General features: G+C 37.5%; 1 protein-coding gene across 17 annotated transcripts in view; it reads left to right on the top strand.

The window, feature by feature from the left end:
• The window catches only part of CACNA1D (calcium voltage-gated channel subunit alpha1 D), a 169,586-nt gene that overhangs the window by 120,578 nt on the left and 24,972 nt on the right, over positions 1 to 24,036 (top strand). For 8 of the 17 annotated variants that reach the window (XM_063164644.1, XM_063164660.1, XM_063164658.1 and 5 more), the window contains 13 exons: positions 706 to 864; positions 1,539 to 1,649; positions 7,070 to 7,153; positions 7,484 to 7,567; positions 15,750 to 15,788; positions 16,205 to 16,333; positions 17,059 to 17,124; positions 17,506 to 17,597; positions 18,830 to 18,989; positions 20,153 to 20,280; positions 20,385 to 20,481; positions 21,620 to 21,722; positions 22,768 to 22,869. In XM_063164644.1, coding sequence (XP_063020714.1) covers positions 706 to 864; positions 1,539 to 1,649; positions 7,070 to 7,153; positions 7,484 to 7,567; positions 15,750 to 15,788; positions 16,205 to 16,333; positions 17,059 to 17,124; positions 17,506 to 17,597; positions 18,830 to 18,989; positions 20,153 to 20,280; positions 20,385 to 20,481; positions 21,620 to 21,722; positions 22,768 to 22,869 — 1,354 coding nt within the window. The remainder of the gene's footprint in view (positions 1 to 705; positions 865 to 1,538; positions 1,650 to 7,069; positions 7,154 to 7,483; positions 7,568 to 15,749; positions 15,789 to 16,204; positions 16,334 to 17,058; positions 17,125 to 17,505; positions 17,598 to 18,829; positions 18,990 to 20,152; positions 20,281 to 20,384; positions 20,482 to 21,619; positions 21,723 to 22,767; positions 22,870 to 24,036) is intronic. The other 9 variants (XM_063164659.1, XM_063164649.1, XM_063164650.1 and 6 more) reach the window with 5 other exon arrangements.

Here is a 24,036-nt window from a genome sequence, read left to right on the forward strand (position 1 = left end):
GGGGATGTTAAGATTAAAATTGCTAAAATCTGTCTCCATTTACTGTTTAATCCTTTGACTGAGAAACTCATAATTTTTTTGGTATTTTTGGCTGACTTCATTTAAAGAAAGCCAAGCATGAGATGTAGCCAGGATTCTTTCTGCACCATGTGCCCCATTAGACAGCCCTGTAAGAAATCCTTCCAAGACGAGTAGGAGGCTCAGCCCTGAAGATTCTGGGCACTAGTAGATTATGAGATGAATCCATGATGTTCCTACACATGTTATTTTACTGGGCAATTTAACTGGGCTATTAGAAATAACACCTCCTCAGTATTTATTTTGCTGATTCTAGGAATTTATGCTAGGCCCATTGGTGGTTGACAAGGGAGTAAAGACAAAACATGGTTTAGAGATGACTTAATAGTCTTGCTATGTACTATATCCATACATACCATAATATATTAGTGCATAAAGGCAAAACCCTCTAGAATTTCCATGAGCATTATTTGATTTTTGCATGTGGCTGAGTAGTGGATATGGTTAGACAGAGTTGTAAATAATCAAGTAAGCAGGTGAGCTCCTGCTTAATAATAAAAGGCCCTAAATCAAGTAGATAGGCTGTTTTTGACAGTTGCATTTAACAATTTTCTCTTAATGATTGTGTTCCCAGTTGATGATCTGCTGGGTTTTAGTCTGACAGTTTTTGCTGTATTTGCTTTCCAGAGGCAGTGTGTAGAGTATGCCCTGAAGGCTCGTCCTCTCCGCAGATATATCCCAAAAAATCCTTACCAGTACAAGTTCTGGTATGTGGTGAATTCTACTGGATTTGAATACATCATGTTTGTCCTCATCATGCTGAACACCCTTTGCTTGGCTATGCAGGTAAAGCAGAAACTTTCTTGAAGCTGTTGGCATAAATTGAGGGGAAGGGTATGGGAAGTATAATGCCTTTAAATTATGGCAACCTGTATTTTTTTATGAAGTAGAATTTTAAAGAACTTCTGATCACACTAGTTTTCGGTGACATGTTCTAGTTGTCTCTTTCTTTCCCTAGTATTCCAGATTTTAGTAAGAAAAAACATGGTTTGAATTCAGTTTACAAAATCATTCTGCTTTTTTCAGTATAGTTGCATAGACTGTCCTCTTAAAAATATACCTCCTACACACTGTGTTATTTTGTGACTACCATGCTTCAGGCTCTCTAAGCAGGTGTGACACAAGCCTGTGTAATTTTAAAACCTTGCATATAAAACTTGGGCAAATGTTGTTATCTAATACTTCTATTTTGAGGGAACAAGTTTTCTCTGGAGATTCCCTTAGGATGTTGAGGAATGACAGTTTTGTTCTGCTCTGTGCCTAAACAGAATGAATTTGAACAATTCCATGCTTGACCAGGGATACTCAGCTAATCTTTCATGTATATAAATCTGCTTCACAAATTTTACTAGAAAATGTTTTCCTATGCTGATTTTTGTCAACTTTGTCTTAGGCTGCCTTGCTTTAAGTTCACATTTTAAAGCCTTTACTTTTGTAAGTGTTTTATTTTTCATTCACAGCACTATGGACAGTCTAAGCTATTTAATGATGCCATGGACATTATGAATATGGTTTTCACAGGAGTGTTCACTGTTGAAATGGTTTTGAAACTGATTGCATTCAAACCCAAGGTAAGTTTAAGATATGCTTTAATTAGGTCATCACCACAGGAATTAAGTATGATCAGTTTCACACTTGTATATTACTCAAATAACAAAAAGAAATAACATTTCCCACCTTTATCTATCAGAGAAATTATAATAGAAATGTAACTCCAGGAAATGAAACGCAGATATCAGAAAAAAATCTAACAAAGTGGTTGATGAGATCTGGAATATTTTGAGGTAATAAAAATGTCCCTTTCTAAATCAGATAAATAATTTCCTGTTAGAAGCATTACCACATCTCCTGTTCTGGGTACTACATTCATTACTTGACACTAATTTAATCTCCAGTAAAGACCTGTATCCAATATAATTTCCCATTCTAAAATGTAAAATAATTTCTTTACTTTATAAAATACAGCCACGTATTACAAACATACACATAAATAATTTACATATGCAATATCCTTTTTAGATTTTTATGTTTTCAGTTATATATACATAATATTTGGTAAAGGCCCCACACTGAGCGGTTGGTTCCTTGTTTTAAAGGGACACTGTCAATATGAATGATGCAGGCACATTTTTAAAAGTAGATTTGCAAGAGAAACTGGTAACTATAATCGAAAAAAAGATAAAATTGTCCTGTGGCAGTTAATGCAGCCTCTTTTTTCAGTTCTAATACTGCATTAATGAAGTGCAGAAGTTAATGATGAACAAACAGACTAAATTTGTTTTTAGTGCAATGAAATTAATGTTTACTCTGGGCTATGTAAATGAGTAAAAACGTGCTCACTTGCTACACTTGGAATTTGAGAAAAGCCAGATGAGCCATTTGAGGTTTACTGCTCTCACCACCCAAGGCTGGTACTTTTCCTTTCCCATTGCCCTCGTTTTCAGGCAGCCAGGATACGTGCCCAGGGGCTGGCAGAGCTGTGCCCTGTGCTGGGGTGCAGCAGCCCTGGCTCTGTGCAGCCCATCCCTGCTCTGAGCCAGGCAGTTCTGCGCTCCCAGCACGGCCGCCCGCAGCTCAGGCTGCAGCAGCTGACTTGCAAAACTATTTATTCAGCTTGTATTAGTACTGAGGTAGGCTGTGCAGCCTGAGCTGCTTGGTTTAAAGCCAGCTTTATTTGCCTGCAGAGGTGAAGCAGTGATCCATCTCTAGAGATCGGGTGTTGAGATGTGAACTGTGGAGTTCGGGGTGAATGTTTGCCCGCTCTCCCGTGGTCTCGCTCTGCACTGTCCAGTCCATTGTACTCTTCTAATGAACTTATTTGTATTTTTGTGTCAGCTATCTTATTTAAATGCTAAGGGTTTCACATTAAAAATAGCACCATTTGAGGCCCCAGAGGATTTAGCTCAGCTGTGTGGACCACAGTGTCATGAGTATGCTGGTTGTGTTTCCTGATCTGTATTTCCTGTTCTATATCCTTGTTTTGCACAGAGGACTTTGCTGCATTTTATCATCTGCTTTTTGAAAGAAGATTGTGAATCCTTGTATGGTTCTCCATGCACTTGTGACTGTAGTCAGAAATAGCAGCTAATGCCAAACACAGTGGTCTGATCATGAGTGTACAAATCACAGTGCTCCATTTGTACTGTGGGCTTCCTACTTGTTAGCAAATGCAATGTGTTAAAACTGGTCTCTAAGACTCTGTACAATTTGAGCTTTAATTCTGTTGCAACATGCTTTCTATCTGACTGGATGCTTTCCCTGTGAGACATCCCTGGATCTGAACCCTGAGAGTTTGAAAGGCAGACGCTGCCAGTGGCAAGGTCTCCTTTCCTGAATTTCAGTCCCCCATAGGTGCAGAACACCTTAAACTTTTTAATTAGCAGGACAAGTTTTAAAGACCATGATGATAATCAGACTTTTGGAAGAGACTAATGAGCAGGAAAGAGTAAAGTATATTTAAGGTTGTTCCTGTTATTCTTTGGAGCTTGTAACCTTTAAAATTATCAGATACTCTTCAACAAAACCTATTGGCAACACATGTTACATAGTTCATTAATAATCAAAAATCAGATAGCAGCCTTAAGCAGCATTTTAATGTCTTTAATTTAAATTTCAAAATAGATGCATGTTTAAAACAACAATTAATTGCTTAAATTAAAGTTTAATAATAGTAGGAACAATCTGATACCAAACTTAATGCTTTGCTTCAGGATCCATGAGGAAAGACTGATACATTTTTCTATGTCTGTGTCACTGGTGGGTGGGTTTCTTAGGTCAGTCTGACCAGAATAAAGTTTTATTTATTAATTTTGTGCCTTTAAAAAGTTATTTCAGAGATGTTCAAAGCATCAGATAAAAACTCCATTTAACTCTGTAAAAATAAGAATAGATAAAAACCTGTTAACTTTTATCTCATCTGCTTGACAGTGTCCCCTTAATATGCAGACAAAAGTCCTGTGAAAACGGTGATCTTTTGGTTTTGCTGGTCATATAAACTTAATACTACTATAAATTATTGGTGCTCTTCCTATGATATTGTGTTGTGTAAAACCAAGGCACTGCAGGCTGCCTTGCAGCTCTGAAATACATAAAACCTGGAGAAGTGCTCAATAGCAAAGGTGATGCTGAGTGTCTGGCACACTTGACTGGGAGATTGGATCACACAAGGCTTTGCAGAATGAGGCCCTAAATTTTCCAAGAGAGTACTAAAAGAACTAAAATATTTATGTTGTAGATGTCTGGAAACATATTTTGTTGCTAATTCTCTATGCCTACCTATTCCCCAGGATTTGTGATTTTGTCCTTCAGCATTTCTCAATGAGCAAATTTTTCATAATATAAGCTAAAAGAACAGGTCTTTTTCCTCACATTTGCTAAAATCTGTTACTCAGCATGGTTCAGTGCCATTCAAAACAAAATACAGCTTTGGAATAAAAAATAATCCACACAGACCATATGTACAGCCTCCTGGTAGCCAGTTGTTGCTTAAACTTGTAATGATTTTCCATGTCGTTTTACATCAGATTTTTGTAAGAAAAAAGGAAAGATGGCTAGTAAGTGAATTGATCTTGGGTCCTTGCAGTGGTGAAAACAACTTATTTGCATGATGTTTATTTGCTGTGACTTGTCCATTCCTCCCTTTTCCAAAACCATCTTTATTTTCTCTTAGTTTTTTGTTTATTTGTATGCTTTTGCTTTACATATTAGTTTGAACAATATTTGTCTATACTGATGGAAAAGGTTTCATAAAATTAAGAAATAAATGTGTAAATTATTTTAGCTGTGAAGTGTTTTAGCTGTATTGAATCAAAATGTGATTTTTTTTTATTTCAGTGCTTTATCTTGTGGCATGTCTAGAAAAAAAACTTTTTCTATAGCTGAAATTATCCTTTATTTGGAGAACCTTTTTTGGTTCCGTTTGTAGAGGAAGATGGATAGCACAGCTCAGGATTGTGCTGATTATGTGTTTGCTGTTTGCCAATAGTCTCTTATTTTGTTTATCTGTAGATAAAAATACTGCTATTCTAAAAATCAAGGAAGGTACTTAGAAATAAGGAATGCAAATGATCAGGAAGAACATGATGAGAGCAGCTCCCTTTCATTGGTTGGCAGCTGCTAATCTCATTAGGATTATAAAATTCAGTATTGCTGGGATGGTTCAGTATGATTCTCAGCAAAGCTTTGGGAATTTCTTGTTCCCATGAGCAGGAGGAGTAAGGAGGGAGCAGCAGGGAATTGTGCAAGAGCTCTTTGGAGTGGAGGCATTTCTTCAGGAGGCCAAATCCAAGAGCACTGGCTTTTGCCCCAAAACTGGAATTGGTGGTTGATCCCAAAGAACCAGAGAAGTGCAGAGAGTTGTGGAGATAATACTCTGATCTATTTTCCTCTTTCAGCCCCTTCCTTAGACAAAGGAATGGTGGCAGCAATTTGAGTTTTAAAAGAGTAGAATTAGAAACATAATGAGCCTTTCCTGACCCTGCTTCCTCTCCAAGAATGTGGAGCTGTTGTCTACTGAAGCAGCTCTCTCATAGTCTCCAAGAGGAAATTTCCACTCAAAATAATCCTTTTTGCAAATATTAATGCACTCAGGTGCATTACTTTAAACTGTGAAATTACTAGAAATTCTAACAGTTCAAAACCTTGAGAAAAATATCATTCCAATTCTAAAATTGATTTTGGAACCGATTTTTCTTTACTCTGCTAACAACTCATGTAATAACTTAAACTACTCAGCTAAAACATTATCTTAGAGCAAACAGTGTAATAAAAAGTGTGACTAGATAAAAGGTTAGATTAGCACATATGTAATTTTAAAATTCTTGCTAAATGTATTATTTTAGAGCTTCAATAGTGGCTGAAAATTTAGTATTTGGAAATTAATTACCAAGAAATGTACATGTACAAAATGTACATTCCAGCTTTTCTCATGTAATGCACATTCCTTAGTCATGGTAGACTGATACTTTAATACATTTGAATGAGGTAAAGGGCAAGTTCAATAACTTTTGCAGTTCTGGATTTCTATAATAAGTAAGAAAAAGCCACATGCTGCAGAATCCTCTGGTCTCCATATTTATCTTAACAATTGTAATACATTTTGATTTGTTCCACACTGGAACCTACCTGGAGGATTCTTCTGAAGAACCTCTGCTCAAATATGCTGTTTTATGCCCACAGTCAGCTAATTGCATTTTAGACCTTTATATCCCTTTGCAGCCATGTCCCAGGACCACACATATGGAGAATATATTTAAAGGCATACAACATCAGAAGAGTGGTGAATCAATTGATTGAAAATGAGTTTTCAGACACTGGACTGGCTGCACCAACCAAAAGCATTAAGAAATTGTTCAGGTTGCTGGCTTCACTGGCTACAGAATCACCCTCTGACTGCAAATGTAGGATGAGTTCCTATATTAGACCTAGTTTATGAATAGAAGATTAAGTCAGTTCTGTAATCTTTATGCACAGTTTCACATTAATAACTGTGCATGCTTAGCCAGTGATGAGACGTGACCCTTTGAATATTTTTACCAACCACTTAGATAAGACTATCACAAAATCCTTGATGATAAGGAGGTTTAAATTGGCTTGATCTTGCAGAAATATAATGAAAGGGGCCTTGTTGTCCTCGTTAGGGTATTTATGTTAGAATTTTTCAGCCTTGCTAGAAGCCCAAAGCCAATTTTGGATGATGGCTTGCTTGCCAACATCGTGCTTACCTGATGATGTGTTCTGCATGTGTAGAGTGTGTGTGTGTCTGTGTGTGTGTCTGTACATGTATATATATATTTATATATATACACACACATGCACATCTATGTTGCTTTTCCTTCAGTAGGCAATATTGTTTGGTTTTTGTTTTGTTTTCTCATTAGACCACAGGTTTTGTTTAACTAATTTCTGTTTATGCAAAACTAAACAGAAGTATGCAAATATTTGACATTTCATGTGTAATCACAAACGTTTGCACCCTGCCTGCTCTGTTCAGGGCTATTTTAGTGATGCCTGGAATACGTTTGACTCCCTCATCGTTATTGGCAGCATAGTAGACGTCGTTCTCAGTGAAGCTGATGTGAGTATATCCCAGCTTACTTTCCCCAGTCCCTACTTCTCTTTCTCTGTCTCCCCACTATTTCCATCATCTGGACAAGTCACAGATTTTGATCTGATGTTTCTAAAGTTTTGAGTACAGACCAGTCATAGGTCAATTATGTTGATATGGGAAATAAATAGCCTTTTTTTTCTACCAATCTTTTTTAGCTATGAAAGGGAAAGTTTAGATTGTAAAGTGGTACATCAGAGAAGCCTAGAGTGTTTCTGTGTTATAACACTGTCCTTTTCTTCTCTTTTTCTGTTTGTGTTTTTCTCTTGCTCTCTTTCTGCTGAATGCTTGTCCTAACAGCACTATTTCACTGATGCATGGAACACTTTTGATGCCTTAATTGTTGTTGGTAGCGTCGTTGATATTGCTATAACAGAAGTTAATGTAAGTAGCAACTGTTCATGCACTAAATAGTAATTGCTGTCATCAAGAAATACAGAAAATGTAAACTTAATCCCAAAAAAGTCCTTTTTTAAAAAGTATGTTTAAGCCTGGAATCAAAGACCAAAACACTGATACAGATGTTTGTATAAGCTGCTGTTATTTATTTATATACTTGTATAGTTGCACACAGCACAGTGAGACAATAAAAATTGTTTTTCTATATATGCACAGAAAATATTTAGAAAAAGAGATGTAAGCTTATGTTTCTATCTTACTTGAAGCCCATTGCTTTTTGTAGTTAATGTGACCAAAATAATTCAAGATTCTGTAAGTTTTCAGTGGCTTGGTTTAACAAATGATGATTTATTTTTCTGTGAGATGTTTGGGTTTGGAGGCCGTTCATATCTCATGAGGTTGCAGAAGAAGGCCACATAGAAAGTCAGGCTTTCCATGCTGTGGAAAATAGAATGTTTAATTTTCCCCAGTCCTTTTGCTTTTCATATCCTGCAGTAAATGCTTGGAAGTTTGAATTACTCTTAAAGTACTTGGAAAACTCTTTAACCAGAATTTTGTCTGATGGCCATTGCACATTATAGGTGTTTGGGCAACAGATTCACCTTGAAGTTTCTTCCTGGTCTTGTGTTAAACTGTGAGAATCTCATGACTGACTGACTTTTGGAAAGAAAATGAAAGAGTGATGAGAGAACATGGGAGCAGGATAACTTTATCCTGACCTTTAGATTTCAGACTGATTTTTCTCAGTTCTGTGGGGATGGATCTTCCTGTGAACTGAAGGAACCTGAGCTGACAGGGAGGGTCAGTCAGCCCAGAACTGCAGTGTCCCTTTGAGACTTTTCTTTAAGAATAATTATTCTTCATGGAGTTCATTTGTAAAAGCTGCATCTGATTTATTTTGATTGGTTTTTTCCCCTCTGTTTTGTTTAACTTAGGGTTTTTATTTCCCCAGAAAAGTTTTGCATTTGGACCTAGAGCTCAAATATTTGCAATTTACCCACGATTTCCGTTCACAGTAGTACTGGTGTAGGTGAACACAGTATTTGAGGAGAGTAAAACCGCCAATCATTTAGAACAGTTTTCCCTCATAACTGCAGAAGCCATTTGACTGTGAGGAGGTTGAGGGGTAGCTCAGAGGTGCTTCCATGGCCAAAGCAGATGTGTCTGTATTCAGCAGTGTTAATTGGACAGCACTCCTTGTAACTCTGACTGAGCTGTCAGCTGTGAAGAACACTGGGATTTAGCAACTCCCACAGCTGTCTTGGAAATATTCTGGAGCCCAAGTAATTATGTCCAAGATCAGTGCACACCACAGTCAACAACCAGCACTGCCATTTCTTAGTTTTCATGTTATTCTCACAAGAGAAAAAATGCTCATCTTTGATTTCTTTTACTCTTGCACAGCAGATTCTCTGTGTACTAAGCATTGTCTGTTCCTGGTCTTGCCACTTTTCTGTGCTTTGTTTGTGCAAGTCAAGACTGTATTATGGTTTCTATATATTTCTGGCCTTGATTTCCCATTTTCAACATGAAGCATTTAATGTTGCAGAGTTTCCAGTGAAATTTCTTAGATTTTTACTTTCATTGTTTTGATTCTACTGAACTATTCCTACTTGAGTAGTTGAGTGTAAATTTCTGTCATCCAAATCCAGTATTTCAGAATCTTTTCCTCAGTATTTTTTCAGCAGTCTGAATTGTGCCATTCCACCTGTATTTGTTATCTAAGGCTGGCAGTGATCCTGGGAAAGCTACATCTCTGTTGAAATGCTAACGAGACTTTGTTTCCTATGGGATTTTGGAAATAAAGAAACAGCACCTGTGAAAATTCCTGCTATAGAAACTTCTTGAGCTGAGGAAGCTCAGCCTTGTTTGAGGGCTGATTTGGAGCAGGGTAAATCACCAGCACTGACAGAAAACCAGATCTTGTCACAGCTCTAATTGTAGGGGCAGAACCATCTAGATTGAGCAGTGCAAGGGAGACGTGAGTGTGAATATTTCACGTCCTCAGTGTGAACTGAACATTGCTGTGGGATCACAGATGGGATTGTCCTGTGCTGTGGAAACAGCTCAGCTTCATCCTGACAGTGCACCTGGGGATGCTCAGGTCCTGTGCAAGGGCCAGTGAGCTCTTCTAGCCCTCAACAAGTTTGCATCTGACCCAGTTTTTACAGGAGAATGGATTGGACTGTCTAGGTTACACACTGCCTTGATTTCACTATTAAATACTGGAAAATAAATGTCATCTCTTTTATTTTGTTAGATTTTTCCAATATTTTACAAGAATATATATGCTTCCCTGAGGCTGATTCTTCTGATCCAGTAACCTCCCATTCTCACGTGATCCAGGCAATTACTATAGTTTGAATATTTTTGGTGCCTGTGGAATTCAGTCTTTAATGTATTAAGCAATTTACAGGATTGCTCAGCATTCCCAAGGACTGGATCAGTGACCAACTCAAGAAATGAACCACCTCAGAGTAACATATATTTTGGAAATAAAATGTTATCTGTGATTATCTTTTAAATTTAGTCTTTCATTTAATATCCCTTTCTTCAACCTCCTTCTTTTTTGAACCTAATTGGTTTTCATGTTCATTTTATTTTTAGAAATTATTAGAGGCAAGTATGTATAAGTAAATATACATGTGGTATAGCAATAAAAAAATTAATATCACTACTAAAACCTATATAATTACTCCTGGGGTCTGTGGCCTTTTGTTTTCAGAAACTTTCACATGTCATGCAAGATCTTGTGTGGTCATAGAAATGGTTCTTTTTCAATTAAAAATGCAGAGTAATGATTGACAGACACAAAGTGTGGTCAGTGCAGTCTGGGAGAGGGGGTATATAACTTAGAAATGAATTGGAAATAAAATCTGAATAAATAAGTTGTTAAAAGGAAATAACAGACAAGTTTCAATCTGGCCTGACTGTATAGAAATGATCTTATTTGTCAGCTCAGAAGCCATTTGGATGACCAACACTGAATGACTTGGAAGCATGATCACATTGCTGCAGTAGTGGTTGTGAAAGTTTTAATTCACATTTTTTATATAAGTTTCTTTTACCATTCACGTGCTGCCAAAATGTTGAGAAAATAATGGAGAGTTCCCTTTCCTCATCTTTTATGTAAATTATTAATGCCATCTTTATAGGACTGATTTTATTCTTGACATAAAAAACCCTCTGCTGAAATAGGGTTTAAAGGAACAGCATTTATGTGTTCCTCCTGAGCCCCCCAGGAAAACCCATCTGCCTCAAATCTTGATCTTGTGCTGGTGTGGAGGAGTGGAATAAACCCCCCGTCTGCCTCCTGTAAGAGATTCAGGATTCAGCTTTGAGCAAGAGCAGTCCAATTTAGTTTGAGTACAACTTTATGCATCTCTATCATATGTTAGAACTTGGATGTTGGTGCTAGTAATTTGTATTTTTGGATACTGTTGATATGTTTAGTAAACTTTTGCAAACACTTCTCTTTAGGCTTAATGGTAGGTCAGCAAACTGTGTTCTCATACAGCTTTGCTTCCACTAATGTGCATTCTTAGTGCAATATCAAATCTCTGCAGTGTTGTAATATCTAATTTGGAGCCAGAAATAATTTTTATTAGTTATCATATAATAACAAAATATTAATTGTGGCTTTAGAACTTAAATACATCTTTTACAGTGGAAGAGGCACTTATAAAAATAGTTTCAGAGGCTTCTCACATTGACTTAAAATTTTAATAAATTAATGTCTATGGGCATTTGATTCATGTTGACCAGGGAATATAGAGAGCACTGATAAGACAATGAAGATTTCTTGCTCACATCTGAATTGCAGTAACTATTATCTGAACAAATTGTGTGTGTTTATGCACATGGACTCACAGCACACATTTCTGGAGATATTTTGGCAACCTGAATGTTTTGCTATAAATGCTATTGTCATCATATGTGTTTGTCATTCAGATTCTTCCTTCTTTAATTATGGTGATGAGGACATTATCATCATGTGTCATTTGTTCTGACATACTCTAGGACCCTTTGGCACAATATGTAAAAAAGAAGCTTTTGACCAGCACCATTTACTAACATCACTGGTTTTCACCATGTTTATTTTTTGTTTAAGCGCAGAGTTTGCTTCCAAGGCATGATCCAATCTGTTTCACACTGTTCACAGTTTGACACTGAAGTTCTTTATAGTCAGGATATTTATTTTTAACATTTGTTGCAAACATTTGTGTAACAAGGAGTTCCTGTTTAGGAAATGTGCTGAATTTTTCATAAGCAGCATTAGTACTTGACCAAAATTGGTAGCAGGTTGCAAACATTTTCATTAGTGAATCAGAAATTTAGGTTGATCATTGGTTATATTTTTTTTTTTGAGTATTGGGATTGTTTGAGGAAGAAAACTGTTGTGTTGAACTTCAGTAGTAAAAAAGAAAAATCATATTACTGCCTATTTGAAGTATTTAAGGATTGGCTCACATTGACATGGTTGTGAAGTGCTTTGATGCTGTGGGTGTGACTGGTCCATGTCTGACAGAACAGGCAGAGCCATGAGGGATGTCTGTGCTGGTTCCCCTCACTGCAGGGTGTCTGTCAGCCAAGCAGGGAAAGCAGAAATTGTCCATTTATTCCAGCTGTGACCATTTATTCCAAGTCTGTGGCCAGACTTGTAGCAGACAGAAGCACAGCTGCTGCCACCTTAGGAATCACGCAGTCCCAGTTTTTGGGGGACAAAAGAATCCCAGCAATGACCAGCCAGTCCCAAAGCAATTGGGACCAAGCAGCAGTGGTTGAAAATGAGGGGAAAGAGGAGGCTGGAGATAGATTATCTGACCAGGTAATTTTGTTGACCTTATTGTCAGCAGATACCATCCCTCTGCTCAGCCTGTCCCCCAGAGTCCCAAGTCTATTCTAATACTTCCCTACAAGTACAAAATCAAAATGTGCCACCCTCTTATGTGTGTGTGTGTGCACGAGATGTCTCCGGTGCTGCAAATCAGGTTGGAGCTTGGGCACTGTCTGGTTTTCCCTTATCTGTAGGAAGCAGACACTCAGTTTTTGTCAGTCTGTCTGTTATTGTTGCTGAAGTTTGTCTTATCTTTATCTCAGTTTCCCAGATCTGAGCATTGCTTCATGCTGGATGGACACATGTAACCATTAACTAACTTTGTCTCCCAGATGAGCATTTCCTTTATAAATGAATATGAATAATGTTTTCTTTTGTGGTGTATCACTACATTAGCTTCATTAAAATTGGTATTAGTAAAATAAACTAAGCTGCTGTATTATCAGAGGGAAATGCCAAAGAGGATAAAAAATTAGATGCACCCTAAGATGTCAAACCCAAAATGCTTGCCCAGTGATGAACACTTTCACCTTCAGTAGGAAAACCTCTTCTTGTATCAGCAGTTCATGTTCTTACTTTGTTTCTAGATTTATCTTCACCTTGGCATTATTGTACAATTTGCTTTTTGTGAGCAGAGTGTTTTTATTTTTCATTGCTGGCCTGCACTTTCCAGTGTCCATAATCTGTGATTTCTTGCATATGACATCCTAAGACTCCCCAGCAGCATCAGATCAGCCATCAGAACCAGACAACTTGAACTACTTAGTCCAAAGAAGCTGAGGAAGAGGGATTTGTGAGGGGAGTGTGCATTGGGCAGCCCTGGGCATACACCACTGTGCAAACACAAATCCCCTCAGTGACTTCCTGACAAAAAATAAAATGAGGGATCATCATTCCAGAGCAGCTCCAGTAGAACTGATTGCATAGTTTGGGTAATCTGACCTCTGCATTTTTAAAAGTGAGAATTAAGTAATTACCAAGAGGGTTATACGTAGAAAACATTGGTTTTGCTCACTTTTCCTTTTGAGATCTTTTTGTTCATAACCAAGTCATAACGCAAAATAATTAATTTTGCATTTGGAAAAGTGATTAAATGAAAACATGAGGGACCAAAGTATCCTTTTTCTGGTGTTATCTATCCCATTATATATTGCCATCCTAATACTGATGCTAACTTATTTGGGGCCCCATCCTCCTCCCATAAAACACAGAGGGAAAAACTCCCAAATGCCAACCCTGAAATTTTATTTCATTTTTTTTAGTGTCAATTTGTGATGATACTGCAATTTAATCTGATCTCTATCTGTCAAATACTGTGTTCAGGTTTTGATCATACAAAATACTAAAGCAAATTAAGTAATTTGTTCACTATTTAAGAGAGTATCAAGCTCAACCTGAGTCAGTCACCAGAGATTAATAAGACATTTCAGGCTTCATCTGCAGAAGGTGTAATTAAATCTTTTTTCTTTAAAGTGTCAGATCAAAAGGATTTTTTTTCTGTGCTAAAAAGTCAGTAGCGGTGTGGGTCTGTGTGCACTGGTGCAGGTTTGGGATTGATTTAGGTAGGCAGCTTTGCAAGGTTGCTTCCATGACCTGTGATATTTTGACATTTATGGTGTTTGTGATAATGAAGTTTTCCTTGATTATATTTTGATGATTTCATTTCAAATTGTTGGAATATACAGAGAATTTCTAATGAAGCAGTTGTCTTCCCTTAGCAGCAGATTTTCCATCTATTTTATATAAGTTCTTAGAAAGTTTAGGTGTTGCAGCCAGTTTGACAAATACTCTGCTTGATGAGGTTTAATAAGAAGATCTGGGGTTTTATTAATTTATTGCATAAATTTAGTAATAATCCTTTATGCAGTTAAAAAATTATTTGTGTCAGAATATATTGATATCCTGTCAGGGCAGTAATTTATCCATACATGACTTGCACATAGTTGAGCAAACCATTATTTTTACCTTTTTTCCCCCTAGTGATGCCTTTATATTGAAGTAGAAAGTAATAGAGAACACAATTAGTATTTTAATAATGATCCTATTTTTTAAAAGTACTACCTCTTGTTGCTTTTCTTTACAATAATAGGTTTGCATAATATATTTTCAACAGAACCAGCTCCTTTCTTTTCCTTTCCTTCTCCTCAAGTTCTATCTTGAGTACCAGCAGCCTGTGAGGTTTGAGTAGGAGGAGTGTGGCTGGTGCTGCAGCAGCTCTGGGGTGGCACCGTGCTCATTGCTGCTCTGAGTGACAGCAATTGTTGAAAGGTGCCTCTTTAAAAGGAGGATATTTTAGGCAAGAGGGTAAGACTCATCACTGGGATCTAACATCCAGAATCCCTTTTTTTTCTAGTGCTATAAATGTTTTTAAAGACACTCCAATTTTGGAAGAAACTGCTGCGAGCTTGTCATCGCACAAGCAAGCACAGAACTTTGGTCCTTTAGGCTTTGCTGCCTGCTCTGAGAAGTGTGTGACCATTTAGGATCTCAGGAAAGCTTCTTCAAAATCAGAGAGAATAAAAGGAGAGAAGTGAGATGTTCCTCACAGCGCACAGAGTTTGGCTCTGTGAACAAGGAGCTGTGTGAGCCTCTCTGCTCCCTGTAGCTCCTGAGGGCTGCACAGATCTGCCCCAGAAGGATCAATCAAATCCTGATCCCTTTGTCCATGCCTGTTCCTGTTCCTCCAGCTCAGGGAGGGAATTCAAGAGCTGCTTCCCTGCACTGCTGGGGCAGGCTCAGCCCCTAGGGCGCGGGGCTCAGAAATTTCTGTGTCCCTTTGTCCTTTTGGCCACTGCAACACCCAGAGCTCATCGCTGAGCCACCTCAGTGAGTGCACTTTGCTGTCAGGGAGCTGCTGCTGCGGTATCAAGCACAAATTACCTGACTCTGGTTAGATTCCAGTGATGGAGTCATTAATCTTCAAAAAGGGCAGAGCAGAAAAGGACCTTGAAAGGCTAGTTTGGCCCCAAAGTTTTGTTCTTTAGTTTTAGGTGGGCTTCCTGCTATGATTTCATACAACCTGTGCAAATTGATGACTAACTTTTTTGGCCTGCATAGGAGCAGATCTTTTATTTTGTATTTACTTTCCATTGAATCTTATAAACATGTTTTATACCAGCAATTTTTATTATGAGTCAGCCAACACGAACAGATAAGAGGATGGTTTAATAAGGGAATTAATGTTTTATTAAGGACATATATTGTAGTTGAAAGATGTTAATTCTCATTTAGAAATTAAAAAATGTTCTTAATTTTGCTTATGGTTAAGCTAACTTAACTTTTTTAATATTTTATTTGATTTTAATATTTAATGTTCTTAATTTCTTAAAGCCAAAGCCAACTGAAACAGTCACAACTGATGAGTCTGGGGTAAGATCAGTAAAGTGACCCCAGTGGTTTTACCTATACTTGAGTTTATTCTTTTTACCATGTCTTTTTTCCACCAAGTTTTTCTGTATTTTTCATTCCTGTCTGACTGCAAAGGTGTTATGCAGTGGTTTGCATCCATTGTCAGTGTTCTATTGGAGTCTATTACAAACAAACCCAATATGATCCTATTAACAAACCAGAAAACTTGGAAATGCATGTGGTGTGTGAAGCATTTCTACAGGTCCTGTGTTTTCAGCATGTAATTTTTCCTTTCATACCATGGTTATCAAGGTGAACAGGCTTTCGAGATACATTTCCAAATCTTACCTCTTCCACCTTTGCATTTTATGTTGTTTTTCTGGAAGTGTTGCATGTTTGAGTTTGTATTTGGTTTGACTTCTCCTGATGCTCTTCAGAACTCTGAGGACAGCGCTCGGATCTCCATCACCTTTTTCCGTCTTTTCCGTGTGATGAGGTTGGTGAAGCTGCTGAGCAGAGGAGAAGGAATCAGAACATTGCTCTGGACATTTATCAAGTCATTTCAGGTTAGCACAAGTTATTTTAATTTGCTTTATAATTACAGCCATCTATACAGAAAATTATATGAAGGAATACCCTGTAAAACACAAAAATATTTTTTAAGTTAATCTTATCAATAAGGACATATTTAAATATATTTGCATACCAATGCCAAAATTATTTTCACCAATTACTTCTGGGAGTCTGAGGGTCATTCTTTGTCATTTAATATTAGCTCTTACTGTGAGGTTTTGATGGTACTTCCAGAAAAATATTTTTGTTTGTAAAATATCTGTTTGACAGACATAGATCTCATGCTTCCACACTTTTTTATTAGATGACTGGAAAAGAAGAATTTAACAGATATTTTACATGAAACCAATTTCATAAGTGAAATAGATACATGAATCATTGCTCCTGGAAACTGATGAATGTGAAGTTAATGAAACTCTGCAACTGTATAGAACAAAGTACCTTTGTGTTGTCAGAGTCAGTAATGAAAGTAAAATTAAAAACACTAAAGATGATCCTTCCCTCTGATTGCTGGCAGAAGTAATTTAAAATACAATGAAGCTGATACACATTGCATGCAGCAAAGTATTAAGAGTGACAGGTAATAACATTTTAAGCACTTGCATAGGAAGAAAAAACCTTGGAAAAGTCTGTGTTGAACAGAGAAATTACTTTTGCAAGTTGAAATAGAAATGATGGTGTGAGATTATTAAAAGACAATGCACCTGTCCCTTTCTAGGCCCTGCCTTATGTTGCCCTTCTGATAGCCATGCTGTTCTTCATCTATGCTGTCATTGGAATGCAGGTAATTAAAGATTTTTTTAGCACTAAACAACAGTACAGATTTGTCTGAGACTTGTTTCTTAAGTTGCTTATTGAAGCATTCCTTTGATTGTTGTGTTATGTATAAGGCAGAGCTTTCACAGTAATGGAAAAATCTTTATTTGGCTCTGATTTTCTTGATCAGGAAATTCCAAAAGACACAAGAGAAGAACTTGGTGTGCTGCCTTTTTTTCCTTGTTTATGCGATATATTTATTGCACTTATATATAATGAAAAATCTAAAGTGTAATAAAAGTGTTTTCGTGATATTTCATGCATCCTGAAGGAAGTTTAGATTTCAAGGTCTACACCCTCTGACAGCACAGGTCACTGGAATGAGAGTCAAAATTCTGGTTTATTGTAGGTATTTGGAAAAGTGGCCATGAGGGACAACAATCAAATAAACAGAAACAACAACTTTCAGACTTTCCCCCAAGCTGTGCTGCTTCTCTTCAGGTGAGCAAACCTTAACTCTCACTCAGTGCATCCCATTTTACTGATCTATGAAAAATGTGCAAAATGTGTTTGCAAGTGAGAATCGGTTCAGCTCAACAATCCCCTCCTGTTTGTGGCTGAGTGTCCTTTGGCACAGAGGGTTCTAAGGGGACTGATACAGAGCTGAACTCCTCTCAGCCCCTGTGAAACTCCTCCTTGGGCAGTGTTCAGAGTCCAAACCTGCACCCAGACATCAGCCTGCCTGAGCATGGGGAAAGATGCAAAAGGCTCTGCCCTTACCGGTGGCATCTTTAGAAGTGCAACTGGTGTGATAACTTGAAGAAATGAAAAATTATTGCAAACATAAAGAAATAAACTGTTCTTTACATTTGCTGAAGGGGGTGTAACTTGCAAGAGGGAAATACCTGTTGAGCAAAAGGAGAAGCTTCCTGATGGTGAAGGCAGCTAAATCTGCATGGTGGTGGGGAGGATTATGGGATTTCCATCTCTGGAGAATTTAAGAATAAGACAAACACATGACAGGAGTGTTTCAAAATGTCCTGGAGCAAGGAGAGAATGACATGGGACAGGGATGCCTCTAAAGGTGACGGCCTTGAGCTGTCTCTTGCCTGAGATTCTGTAATTCAGCTCCTGAGCATTGTTACTCACCTGGCTGGAAAGACTGGCAGGACATTCCTGGCACCAAAGGCATCACCCACTGAGAACTAAGTCCCTTTATGCCTTTGACACCAGGTAATGAACACAGCTAAAGATGTCTTAATTATGTAATTGTCTTTGAAAAATTTTAAACTGTGGGACTGCACATAGGCTTTATGCAACTGTGAAAAAAAACCCAATAGCAGCAATTAGAGAGAGGCATTTCTTCAAACACAGGAGAAAGTTCATCTTTTACAAATATGTACTTAGAAATTTTATGACTGATTTTCATACACAACACTGCTTTTGTGCACAGTATCTCCACTGCAATAAGTACTTAACTTGTAAATCACAGTTTGGAGTTACAGTTTTATACGCAAGCCTTTATACATTATCTTATAAACTGTGTCTGCAATGTCAGATTAGGCTTGTCAGTTCTAAAACTTGCTCTACACTTTTCTTTAATTAGTTCCTTTGAAATGTTCATAGTCTGTCTTCACATTTGTTCTTGTATGCATGTGTACAGAATGTAACAAATTAATTTTGAATGAATCTTGATCAAATAATGCTGAATTTATCTTTGTGGTCTTGTGAAGGTGTGCAACTGGAGAAGCCTGGCAGGAAATCATGCTGGCATGTTTGCCTGGAAAGCGCTGTGATCCAGAATCTGATTACAATCCTGGGGAAGAATACACATGTGGAAGCAATTTTGCCATCATTTATTTTATCAGTTTTTACATGCTCTGTGCATTTTTGGTGAGTTTAGTTTGTGCTTATTAACAGCAATGAGCTTTGACATTCTGGGTTTCTTCTGAATGAAGAGTAGAGTGTTGAGAGAATGACTGAAAATCCCATATTCAAAATATTTTGGCAAGGTTATGTTTTTTCCATACAGAGTCTTAAATTGATTTTTTACAGTGAGAGTGGTGAAACACTGGCACAGGTTGCCCAGAGGGATGGTAGATTCCCCATCCCTGGGAATATCCAGAGTTAGGTTGGACAGAGCCCTGAGCAGCCTGATCCAGCTGAATACAGGGAATGAGTGTAGATGACCTTTAGAAATCCTTATCAACCCAAACTATTCTGTGATTCTGAATTCCCATGGTGAGGGTTTCTTTTGACTGCATATGTGTGCAGGGTGGTTGGCTGCACGTTTGAAAGCTGAGTTAGCAGTCTTTTCATAGCTGTTATTTCATGCATTTCTCAATGGTACTGTTAAATATTCATTGATAATGGAGCTGCAATTCCCATGACTGAGCAGTAACGCTGTTTCTTTTGTTTAAACTTGTCAGAATTTGGATTTGCATCTCTACAAGTGTCCTCATGTGTGGCACATGAGATGTGAACAGTGACCTTTCACCCTAATCTGTGGCAGAAATGGATTATTTGCTGTGAAATAATCATTGAAGTATGTTTTTCCTCATTGCAGGTGTCTGGTACAAGCAGATTGATTTGTTCTATTCACAGTAATTATTTTCTTGCAAAAGGAGAGTGGTCCAACAAAATTCTGTGAATTGATGTAAACACATGTTCTGTTGCTCTGTATCACCTTCTGTTTTAACAAAATGTATTGTCTTGAAATTGAATCCTATTCCTGAGATACACACTGTGTCATAATGTGTGTACTGGATCCATTCTTCAGTTTGATGTAGTGGTATCTGCAAAACTGAGGAAGAGAAACAAAACTGTGTTGTAGCCTATGTCAAAAAATTGAGTACTCTAAAATACCATGTTCTTGTTATGTCATTACTTGATAGACTTCTGTTTAGTTAAATGCAAATATTTTCAGTGATATTTGATGATATTTGCCAAAAACTATTGATTTACTTGAGTTCTTAAGCTACTACATATTAAATTGATAAAAATTCAAAATAATCAAGGAAGATTGTTCTTAATTACTTTTTAATTTTCTTTTTTAGATTATAAACTTATTCGTGGCCGTCATTATGGATAATTTTGATTATTTGACACGTGACTGGTCTATTCTGGGCCCCCATCACTTGGATGAATTCAAAAGAATATGGTCAGAATATGATCCTGAAGCAAAGTAAGTTAGATCATTTCCCTGACATAATTTATTTGGTAAAAACAAGCAGAGCAGGGTGCATATTTTGGGAGTGGATGTTTGCTCACTGATGTGTGTTGTTCTAGGGGAAGGATAAAGCACCTGGATGTGGTGACATTGCTGAGAAGGATTCAGCCACCGCTTGGTTTTGGCAAGTTGTGCCCTCACCGAGTGGCCTGCAAGGTGGGTTCCACCTGATTCTGTCTGACTGCAAGGGGATAGACCAGGCTGGAGTGAATAACAGTGGGTAACAACATGTAGCAGCAAGTGAGAAAACAGAAAATTATTGGGAATTTAAAATTATATAGAATATTTCAGGCAAAATGTGTAATTTTGATAAGGATTAGTGGCATTTAATGTAAAAGTTGAAAAGCAATACAAAGGAGCTGAATGATTGTTACATTATTTGATGGCTTCAGAATTATGGATATTGAGATTTTAGGAATTTCATTGGGAATAAGATCAAACCTGTTAATTGAAGAATTGATACAAAGTGCTGTCATTTGGATTCCTTGTATATCTGTTTTATAAACAGGTAAAGTTGACATGTAAACCTCTGCGCTGGAATTCAATGTCACAAGGCATACTTAAAGAAAACTTCTACCTGTCTATATGCTAACATCAATTATTCATTGAGCAATGCTTTTAAACTAGAATAGAAAAATTCCAAGTCAGACATTAGGAAAAGATTTTGATAGCTGAAATTGTGTCCTTTTGGCAGTCAGGGTCACAGCAAAGCTGCTCTAGAAGGACAACTCTTGTGCAAGGACAGACTGGCCCAAAGAGAAAAGCTCCTTTCCCAACAGTTCTAAGTAGTTGGCATAAGTTGGCATAACATTAATGAGGAGTCACCTGAGGAATGAATGGGCTGGGACAGTTCAGACCTGGTGCTCTGGTTCTTTATGGAGAATGAGGAACCCCTGGGAAGCCAGGGACACAACTGCAGTTGGAGTGGGTGCCCTCAATAACTGCTTTTGTCCTTAGTACTGGCACAGTGGGACTCAGTCAAAACCTGGGCTTCAATGTTTGAAAGTTAGCTCATTAAATAGCTCAAGAAATCTTCTGTACACTTTTAACTTGTGTATAAGCATACATGTCATTAAAATCAAAAAGAAGCAAATTGTTCTTAATTACTGCATATTATACACAGGTAGGATAGAAAACTCAACTTTGTTTTGAAGAATTTACATAATTTATGTTCCTCTCAGTAATACTATTCTTTGAACTCATCAGCTTTTCAGAAATTATCATTACAGGAGTTGTTTTGTTTTTTTTCCAAAGAAAGCAGCATCAACATTTGTTTTCCTTTTCTCATTTTCAGAGGTTAGTAGCCATGAATATGCCACTGAACAGTGATGGGACTGTCATGTTCAATGCTACTTTATTTGCTTTGGTTAGGACTGCTCTAAAGATAAAAACAGAAGGTAAGGTTCTTCACTGTAAAGCCTTCACTGCCCTTGTCAGAAAGCACAATGAGGAAAAGTGACAATTTATTTATTTCATTGAGTAGGACTGTCTTGGTCTCACTGAATCTGGTTTGCTTTTGGGTCATGGATTGTATTCACTGTTGGTAGGAATGATTTGCTAGAAAATGAAAGGAAAGGGATAGTGAGGCCAGAGCCCAAGATACTTCAGAAATTATTCTGTGGTTTTGTCTGGTCAGAAAAAAATGTGCAGCACTGGCATAGCAGGAGTTGTACTGCAAGAAATGAATGAATGTCCCTTCCTGCCCAAATAATTTCCCTTCCTGCTCCTTCCTCACTACCTTCTAGCTCAGTACCTTGGATCCCACAGTGGTGAAACTTTTGCACACTTGAGAACAACATTCCCGCTCTGGTTGAGGCCAGTTCTGGCTGGGTTGAATGAATTTCTCTCATTTACGTAAAGAGGGAAAGGTTTTTAAAGGTAGTAGAATATTTCAAAGATCTTTCTACTTTTACACATTTTTCAAGTTTTTTTGCTATCTTTTACTGCTTTCAGTTCTGGGTTCTGCTCGCAGTAACAAACTTAGATTAAGGCACCTCAGGCATTGCTGTGTGAACAATGCAAGAGATGAAATGCTGCTCACTAAGTTGTTTGAACATCCAAACCTGTACAAATGAGTAATTACTGTGATTAAGTAAATAAAGGCTCAGCTTTTCTTCAAGGAAGAAATGGCTTGTAAAGAAAAAGTCATCAGTTTTTGGACAATTTAAGCAGAAGGAGTGACAGAGTGAGGCCAAAGTTTGGAACTCACCTTTGATCTTTGCACTGCTCCAGAGCTGGATTTGAAAGCACCAGGAATTTGCTGTCTTATGCCCTTTTTCTCTTTAGTTGTGGCATTGTTGCTATATCACATAGCATGGGCTTGCCCCAAAGGATCTCTATCACAGTCTTTAATTGTATATACCTCATTAATATCCAAAGGATCATTCACTGCAGCTGATAACCATAATTACCATCCTCTGTTTTGCCATTTCCTTGCCACAGGTAACCTGGAGCAAGCCAATGAAGAACTTAGAGCAGTCATAAAGAAAATATGGAAGAAAACGAGCATGAAATTGCTTGACCAAGTTGTCCCTCCCGCTGGCGGTCAGTCCGATAAACTCTGCCGTGTGCTGTTCTCTGTGCTTGTTGGTCTTTCTAGAGTGGCAGCAACCAAAGGAATAAAACTGCTGAATTTTGCAATTTTAATGTGATTTAAGGACAACAAAAAATAGCAAAATTAATATTGAGGCAATGATATCCTATTGCAATAGGCAATATATAGAGGATTGATAAGTGAAACTTAGGTCAAAGTGAGAGAGAAAGGAAAATGTTATGCTGATTTTCTTGCTTGAAAAAAAACCACCTTATTAGATTTAAATATAGTATTGGTTTCTAATCATTGAGCAAAATAAACTAGCTTGATTTCAATGCATTGAGCAAAACACCATGTTTTGTACTATGCTACATTATAGCTTATTTGCTTGTATATGTTGAATACTTCTGGGAGGAAAAATAATGAATTGCCAGCTTAAATTTTTTTTTGCTAAATTAATAAAGCAAGAAGCTAAATTATCTCAGTTGCACTTGTTTAAACCAGAGCCATTCCACAGGTGATGGCAATGGTTCAGATTTATGCTGATAAGACTGAGATATGAATGTAGTCCATTTAAAGAAATATCTGAATTCTAATGACACCAAACATTTTTGAGAACTACAAGGCACATTTATTAAATGTTCTTATGTGCCATAAAATGACATGTCAGTATCTCTCTTTGTAAATATATATATTCTGATATATATATTTAGCCTTTTTCAATATATACATTTTTATTAATTTGCTCTAGTGTAGGTTTAGGTGACTGTTTTCTACTTGCTTTTTCAAGTTTTAAAGGTGCAGGATCTGTCTCACTGTCACTCATAACCAGGGTATATTTACCCAGACATCCAATCCTCAAATCCAGTGTAATCCCCTGGTGTTTCTTGAAGTTTATTGTACCTTCACAGCTTATGGCAGCTCCCAGGGCTGCTCAGACTCCAAACCCTAGCCCTGGAAGGGGATGCTCAGTGCCAGGAGGAGGAGCACAGCCTGCGCTGCTCTTGGCACCACTCAGCAGCAGCAGCTCTGTGGCTGGAGGAGCCAGCCTGTTGGTGGGGTGGCTGCTGCATAATAGTGTGGATGAAGCCAAAAATCTGGCTAAATTGACTCTCCAAAGGGAAACTGATACTGCACATTTAAAACAAATTTTGTGTTCTACTCTGTTGTTTTTAGCC

This window comes from Melospiza melodia, chromosome 10, assembly GCF_035770615.1.
Source record: "Melospiza melodia melodia isolate bMelMel2 chromosome 10, bMelMel2.pri, whole genome shotgun sequence".
Taxonomy (NCBI): Eukaryota; Metazoa; Chordata; class Aves; order Passeriformes; family Passerellidae; genus Melospiza; species Melospiza melodia.